Here is an 8,275-nt window from a genome sequence, read left to right as displayed (position 1 = left end):
GGCGCCCTCCCCACGCAGCCACTCATGGGCCTCCAGGCCGTCTGAAGACAGGAATGGGGGGGTGGGGGGGGATTAAAAAGAAACCGTTTAGAAAAAAATATCCACATAATTTCATCATATTTTCCAACCTACCATGATCTAATGGGAATGTAACTACTGTAGATGTAAATATGACTGCTGCTCAGTCCTGCACATTCTCTCCGCAAATATAAACTTGCTTGTCGCGTGTGTATGTGTCTTTCTGTGTGTTTACTGTATTTATTGTATGCCCCCCCCCCCCCCCCCCCCATGGACAGAATTCCACAAAACTTGGCTTGCATTTAGAGGGTCATAATGATCCTACACCTCCAATTCAAATTTGAGCATGTCAGCCAGAGATACCTGTGATTACAACACAGGGATGGCTTGACATGGCTTGGATTCCTTACAACCCTCATCACTATACTGAACGTCACTGATGCTATATCAGCTGCCCCCCCCCCCAACTCAATTGTGAGCTGAACAAAAGGCGAGAGGGTACATTTACAGTATGCAATAAGCATAGAATGCAGATCAGCAAAAGATGATAATGATTCATTTTAGTTGGTTAAGTGACATTCTGTGTTCCTACCACAAACTCGGCAAGTAAAATTGTGCGAGTGCTGGTTTACACTACCCACCTTCAGTATCGATCCTGAATCCAAACTCATCATACTGAACCTCCGACTCCAATGCAGGGTCTTTCTGCAAAAATGTAAATAACAAAAACCAGTTATACACTCTCTCAAGTCACTGACCAAAAGATCTACACACTGTGCACAGTCATAAAAGACACTTTAAAAAACAAACCCAAAAACAAAACAAAGTGGAGAGAAGTAAGCGTCCTCAATAGTAGAGAGTGTGACTGTGGGAAGCTCCCCATCTGCTGTGTGTTTACCTGGTGGTACTTGGCCAGAATGTCCTGCGGCCACATGCTGGGGGTGAGCGCTGAGAAGGGCCCTCCTGGGGCAGGGGTGTACCTCCCTGAAACACATCATATCACATCACATCACCCCACACACGATCACACACAGCAGCAGGAGAACAGCAGAGTACACTACACAGACAGTGACACTGACACGCAGAGAGAATGCATTGTCCATCATGCAAAGAAAGACTTGTTATGCATAAGGAAACAGGAGGCTAAAAAAATTCTGTGAAGACAGAAACAGGAGTATTGTAGGGATGACAACAAGGAAAGCCGTGTAACAAGCAAAGGAATGCTTACCTGACATGCTGGTTGTCTGTCTGCGCGGAGGCTAGCTTCAGGGAATTTAAACTGTGGCCAAATGCAGGTTAACAGATATCACCAGGACTGAAGGGGGGAAAAAGAGGGCAAAAGTGTACTGTCAGCCCCACTACCTTATCATTACACCAAACAAAAGACATTACTAATCAATCAAAGAGTTCAGCTGTTCAGCTAGAGGCCACACTAAAGGTAAGCCTCAGTCCCACCATGGCTCAACCTTACTGTACTGTACTTTCAAAAGTTAAATGTCCATGGATGAAAAATGAACAACCTGGTGTCACCCTAAAAACAAAAACTGTACAGACCCCATAGGCCCATACACTCAGATGGTTGATGACGCCAGAGAAAGAGGCAGCTGACTAGCCCAAATCTGTGTGTGTGTGCTGTTCCCTGCACCAACTGTGCATTAATAAACACAGATGACAGCCAAACAACAGCTACATCTTTGTCCCCCCGAGGTGGATTCTGACAGCAGATAGCTGCTCCCTTCACATCATATGGGAGTGGTTTACAACTCACTCTTTCCCACAGACACGGCCCAATACCACACAAACACAATGCCCCTGGATAAAACCTGCATGCAGCCCACAAAACAAGACGCGAAAGACAAAAAGGCAACACATCTACAACCATTTCAAATAGCACTGGAGAACTTACAAGAAAATAAATTGCACTCAACATTGTTTTGAACACAACAATGGAACTGGGGAATAAGCCAAAACACTCGCTCTCGTAGACCAAACAACACACTGCAAATGACTCACAACAACAGTCAAGTCAAGGGAAAGGCTGGCCTGATTTGGACAATGCATTGGCACGAGCATATCAGAAACCCAGGGCATGAAGACCGTGGCTGAGGAGCACAGACCCATGATGACTCACCTCCTGCACCTCAGAGTTCTTGAAAAACACGGAGCAACTTCTGCTGCTGCCCGCCCGGTGTTCTCATGCAATAATAATAATAATAATGTGGACACTGGGAACCATGGCTTAAAAACAACCCGTCTCTGGCTAATCTCGTCACAGAGGCCTCTGGCCGAGTCATTTCTCCAGGGGCGACATCAGCAGTGTTTTTACAGCATAGGCTATAAGACGAGCACTGTTCTCACTCCCACAGCAGAACCCATGACTGATCCAATGGAGGGAGGGGGTGTGGGTGACCCACATAGATGCAATGCTGCATGCATTGATTGGGCCTATGATATGATGCTTTCATGATTGTGAACTGGGAATCATTTGGCTTTCATAGGTTTTCAGGGGGATTTTATTGACTTAACATTCTATCAAACCACATTATCCTTGTAACTTAAGGTTTGGTGTTTGATGAATCAGGCCAACTCAAGCAGCAAATCACCTCTTCAAACTCTGTTCAAAGGAACTTCTCCCGGCATTATTTTGGTGTCAGAGGGAGGCCTATTACCACCAGCTTTGACAGACACTAAGGGGCCATGAGGACTTCCTGCTCGATAAGCAGTGCACAGCTCAACTGTTCCGATTCCGAATATCCTTCTTTTGGAATGCAGCCAACTCTGTGCAGTGTGTGTAAGAAACGGGAAATGAGGAAATGTTAGCATGTAGCACACATATTAGGCCTCGTGCAAAAAGCCTTGCTAGATCAGTTAGCCTTGATTTGTTGTAGTCAACTATATGGATAGATTCCACAAAAGCTAGGTCACATCTTAGAGTCGAAGCCTCAATGTAGACAAGATAAGCTTACTTTCACAAAGTTACCTCACTCAGATGGAAAAATACCACACATTCTATAACATTTCCTCCAGTGCTTAAAGCAAACAGTCCACTTAGGCCAGCTCAATTCAAGAAGCTGATAAGAGGTCAGTAATGTCATCCAGAGGTAAAGGTCCCGACAGGTGATGACACATTTAGATTAGGACACCTCTAACACATCAACACTGGGGCTACTTTGAGTCAAAAAGTAGCCAAATGTGTTCAGGGGACTTTAGACAGACATGCCTAATTTCACTGATGCTACCTAGAGCATTAGCCTTCAGCAATCACAAAAACGGAGAATGCAAGTGCACTGCAAATACCCAAGAACTTGTTGCTATTTGTTGGTAATTGTCGGTGGCCATATCAAGGGCACAACTAGTTATGATGCTGATCAGATTATAAATGGCCGCAGTGAAGACGCAGAATGACTGAAGAATTTGTTGTTCGAGAACCCATCATGAGTGTGGATACATAGGGGTGGCTCTGGGACGCTAGACACTACTGTTGAGCCTTCTGGAGTCGTCAAGGGCGGTGATGATGGAAAGTGTCTGCTTGCTCACAAAGGCTGTTCTATTGGTGAGGCTGTTTCTTGTGCGTGAGGGTTGCTTTATTGGGGATTTTATTTTGTGTTGCTTTTTTCCCCCTTTGTTTGGAGATTCAGGCTACTGGCAATGCATGTACTCCCATGAAGGAGGACCGTTACAGACCCTGGGTAAAACAAAGCAGCATTTTTTGCAACTGCCGCCCGCCAAATGTCCATTGTCGGTGGAGCCTGTTGTGTAATGCTAATAGGCTGGGTTGTTAATTGGCCACTGCAGGAAATCCCCGACCTACGGCACAAGGAACTTAACACCACTCTTGTGCATTATCTGAAATTAAAGCAGTCCATCATGGCTAGATCGGCATCTGATTAAATCGTTCACCAAGTCATTCGTTTGGTAGTATTGATATGCACCACTCATTGGCCGGGTTTCCCAAAATTGTTAAGAAGCTCATAAGTCCTAAGAACTTCTTAGGAGCGTTCTTAGAACATTCTTACAACGCTACTAAGAAGTTCTTAGCACTTAAGAGCTTCTGAACAATTTTGGGAAACCCGGCCATTATCAGTGCATACACTTTTCTACATCAACGCATTCGACTTTGCAGTCACGCACATACGTGACCACATACACACATGCCTTGACTTCAGGGATGAAGTGATGTTTACTCGACCATGGTGCAACTGCTACAAGGCGTAAAACTGTCGAGACTGCAAGTACTCTAGGGTTAGAAGGAAAAACGAGGAAAAACAGTGCTCCTGAGTCTAAGAGATGGGGGTTAAGTGTCTCTCCCAGTTTTGCACACTTAATAAGGGAATAGAGTAGGGGTTGTAGGGTTTCCGCAGCCAAAAGTCAGTCTCATGGTGCAAATTCATGTCAGCACTTGTGAGATGACTGTCAAACTCCGGCATTGAGCTTTTACTTCTTCTGACTCACTGCTTGGCAACACGAATGCACTACAGTGGCCAGCGAAGTGAATCACACCAGCTATGAAGCAATTAACCAAGAAGACTGAGAGTACAGCCTATTAAACTGCTGTGCTGTAAGGAGCTATGAATCAACAAATAGAAAGATCCTCAGCCCACCACCCAAGCTTTTAGCCTGTTCTCTAACACCTGGTCCTTTTGACAAGAAGGTCAGATTGTTGACTGGCTGGTAATGAATGACTCACAGAAACCATGAATAAACAAACTCTACCCTTCAGGAAATGGCTGGGTAAATGAAGGTGATCTCTCCCTCTGATAATGGCATCAAATGCACTCAGACAGAACACAGTTGCTTGATTATTGTACTGTATCTCAAATGCATAGATGAGCCTAAAGGTTAGTGTCCAACTGGGGAGTCAGCTGTCTGATGGTAGGAGACAAAAATAGCCACAACAGAAAAATAAATAACACACACACACACACACACACACACACACACACCTTTACTTTCGTTCATTTGTGCTGTGGTCAAGCCCCATTAGAGAGCGCAGATATGGCCATGAATGAGGCAGCAGGCAATGCCCCGCTCACTGATAGCCATCATTACTGGCCTTCACAAACAATCCAAGTCATCACACGCGACAAAGGACAGGGACACTAACCAGCTGCAGGGGTACAATATGGTCATTCCTATGGCAACCTGTGCCATGACAACAGAACCCTCTATAAGGTAAATAGGATAGTTCTAGTCTAACGTCACAGCAGGAGGGTGTGTGGGGGTGTGGGGGATGGTGCTCGTAAAGGATAATGAGACAGGCAAGGAGTGCTTAGTTGTGCCTAACACTACATCTTAAATGGCCCAGAGTCTTCTGGTGTAAGGATAGCTTGACAAAAACATACAGACAAAAGGTAACTGACTGACTGACATAAACTATAGCCTAATGACTGAGAGGCCGGAGTAGGTGTACATTGGCAAGGCCTCAGTTACAGTACAAGCGTGTTTGCCTTACTGTAAACACACACCCTTCCTCAGGAAACTACACACAGAAGATCCTGTATTCAGTGCCAGTCAGAGAGCAGCACAGAGCTACACACACACACACACACACGCACACACACACGCACACACACACACAACAAGTAAATTAATTAAACTGCCACTGGTTCAGAGATCACAGATAAAATGATCTGATTAAGCCGAATTGGGTGAAATGTGGGGAGAGAGGGGGAGAGAGAGGAAGGAGAGAGAGAAAGAAAGAGAGAGAGATACTTCAAAGACTCTCTCTCTCTCTCGCTCTCTCCCTCTTTCCCTTGTCACATCCTATTCCTTTGTGCTCCTCCTACTGATGCCCACCACAGCACACCATCATGACTCATAGCATGCACATTTCTCTCTCCCCCTCTCTTTGCCTCCCTCTCTACCCCTCTCTTTGCCTCCCTCTCTCCCTTGTGCCAGCCCCCACCCCACACACTGACGACACACTGACGATAGGAGAGCTGCCACGCGCCTATCGTGTTTACTGCCCAGCTGAGCATCAGACAGCAAGCCCCCCGTGTTATTCACACACGATTTAAATGAATATTCTGACTGAATGCAAGATCAACAAAACAGTTTGAACAAAAACTGCTGATTACACCATCTAAATCTTGCAAATCTACACAAGCCTAATCCACATATTTCAACAGCCCAAGCAGATTTGCAAACAATGATTCAACAGGTAGGCTAGTATTTAAATGCCATGACACAATGAATAATAATAAAAAAACAGGGCTACATTGAAAAACCTTTAACTGGTTTTCTATTTAAGTTGGGGAACTGCATCAAATTATTAAAACTGACGCACATAACGTGTGAGGGGCGGGGTAAGATGACTAGTAGGGAGCGACTACGATGGACACGTTGCGATTACAGGTAAAGTTGCGCATTGAAAAAGTGTTTGCAATCAGTTTAGTCCTGACACCTGTTCAATGCCCACTCTTGGTAGGGATAGAGTCAGATGAATATAACAAGAGGTCCAAAACTATAACCAGCATTTAGATGTCCACAACTGACTTATTATGCAACAAGGAAATACTGAAAGAGTCTCTTTAAACTGGTTATGGGTTTACTAAATTGCACACTTGTAATCTCAACGATGGAGGAAATAATGCAGAATATAATGGGAAATAATCATTAGTGAAATAAAGAAAACCGAACATAGACCAAACAATGGTTCTCTGAGATAAAGAGCCTTAGGTAGGCTACATTTTAAGACACCATATGTCAGTTGCATTGACGATGGAGTTGTCCATGTTATCTAGCGAGAAAAACAGACCTCTTGACAATCAGGCTGTCTGAGCAAGTGGTGACAAAATAGACAAGAGTAATAGCGATGTGTGCATTAAACTCAGACACAACACTGGGTTAGCTTACATAGTTGACTTCTTACTTAGCTAACTCTTCTTCCTGAAACATCTTTGGAGACTGTAATCAGGTGTAAACAGACGTAAACATACGTTAGCGAGCAAGCAAGCAAGCTAATTTCAAAACTATCCTGGTAGGTAGGCTACGACAGCTGGGCTAAACCAGATAGTAACGCCACTTTAAATGAGCCCATTGGAGATAAACACCAACAACTGAAATGCAACGATCAAAGGCTAAATGTCGATAATGCTATGCGAAGGCGTAGTATATGTTGGGACGCTCGGTTGCGTCCTGTAGTCCCGCTGACAGTAGCAATCTTTGCTAGCTTTCTTACTAAACCATCAGGTTAACATAACGCTAGCTTCAGAAATTGACTTGAACGTTAAACGTAGGCTACGTTCTCACTATCATCACTTGCTGTGATGTTTGACTTACCTTTACCGTCATGCTGTAAATACGTTTTTAAACACGCTTCCGAGTCCTCTCAATATCGATTGTTTCTTTTTCTTCTCAGAGCAGTAACCGAATGCATTTACCATAATTTGATCAAATACATGGTTGTAAGTTGTGCGAAATTCCAGAATGATAGACTTGGATTTCACCTCGTTGAATGCAACGTTTTGCGTCATACACCTGCTCGCTCTGCGTGAGGCATTCAACAGTGTATTACTACGCATGGATAAAAGTAGTGCCAGTTAGTGCTTTATTATACTAATGTCGTTTATTGTCGGCATGTATTCAAGTATTTGTGAGATGTCGCGCTAATGTATTGAACGACTGGTCATATACATAATTCTCTCCATTCGATAGGAGGCCAAGTATCAATTTATTCTGTGTCATGACGCTAACAGGAAGTGGTCACTGCTAATCAGCTGTTTTATGGTATTCACTTGAACGTATTGCCATGTAGCCTTCCGCTTAGGATGACGTGTTAAGCGCTCTATCAACATTTGGAAGAAATAGCCAATGTCTGACTGGGTGCCATCTAGAATATTTTTTTCTACTCTACACACTCTAACATTCTATAATGAAAATATATAATTTTGCCAATTTGTTTTCTTTTCTATGTGTGATGCGATTTTGGAGTCCCCTGAACATTAGGCTATAAATTGTCTATGCCCACACAGAAAAAGCTAATGGCTTACAGCTTTATACTTTCACATGTGAACATTTGGCTGAAAAAGCACGACTCACTTACTTCATCAGTAGGCATGTTGAGGTAGTCTGATTCTGCTGTGTCCACTCTTGATTGTGAAAGTGTATTGTCATTGATTATCAGTAGCATAGACGATTGTTTCAAGGATAGATCAATTTTGTACTTTTCACCTCAGTGAAATAATGAATTTGTGTCACGGATCATGCAATAGGCCTACCTCAACCACAAGATGGCAGACTACATGTGTGAAGGCAA

General features: G+C 43.8%; 1 protein-coding gene across 1 annotated transcript in view; it reads right to left on the bottom strand.

Annotated features, from left to right (window-relative positions):
* The window catches only part of sgsm3 (small G protein signaling modulator 3), a 20,656-nt gene extending 13,068 nt beyond the window's left edge, over nucleotides 1-7,588 (bottom strand). Inside the window, 5 exon segments of the mRNA XM_062531703.1 lie at nucleotides 1-41; nucleotides 660-723; nucleotides 917-1,002; nucleotides 1,247-1,333; nucleotides 7,300-7,588. The exon segment at nucleotides 1-41 is cut by the window's left edge and continues 171 nt beyond it. Coding sequence (XP_062387687.1) covers nucleotides 1-41; nucleotides 660-723; nucleotides 917-1,002; nucleotides 1,247-1,253 — 198 coding nt within the window. The 5' untranslated portion in view covers nucleotides 1,254-1,333; nucleotides 7,300-7,588.
* Between the last annotated feature and the right edge of the window lie 687 nt (nucleotides 7,589-8,275).

The sequence above is a fragment of the Sardina pilchardus genome, chromosome 3 (genome assembly GCF_963854185.1).
Source record: "Sardina pilchardus chromosome 3, fSarPil1.1, whole genome shotgun sequence".
Classification (NCBI taxonomy): Eukaryota; Metazoa; Chordata; class Actinopteri; order Clupeiformes; family Clupeidae; genus Sardina; species Sardina pilchardus.
Note: the sequence above shows the minus strand (reverse complement) of the source record. Positions and strands in the feature narration are given on the sequence as shown.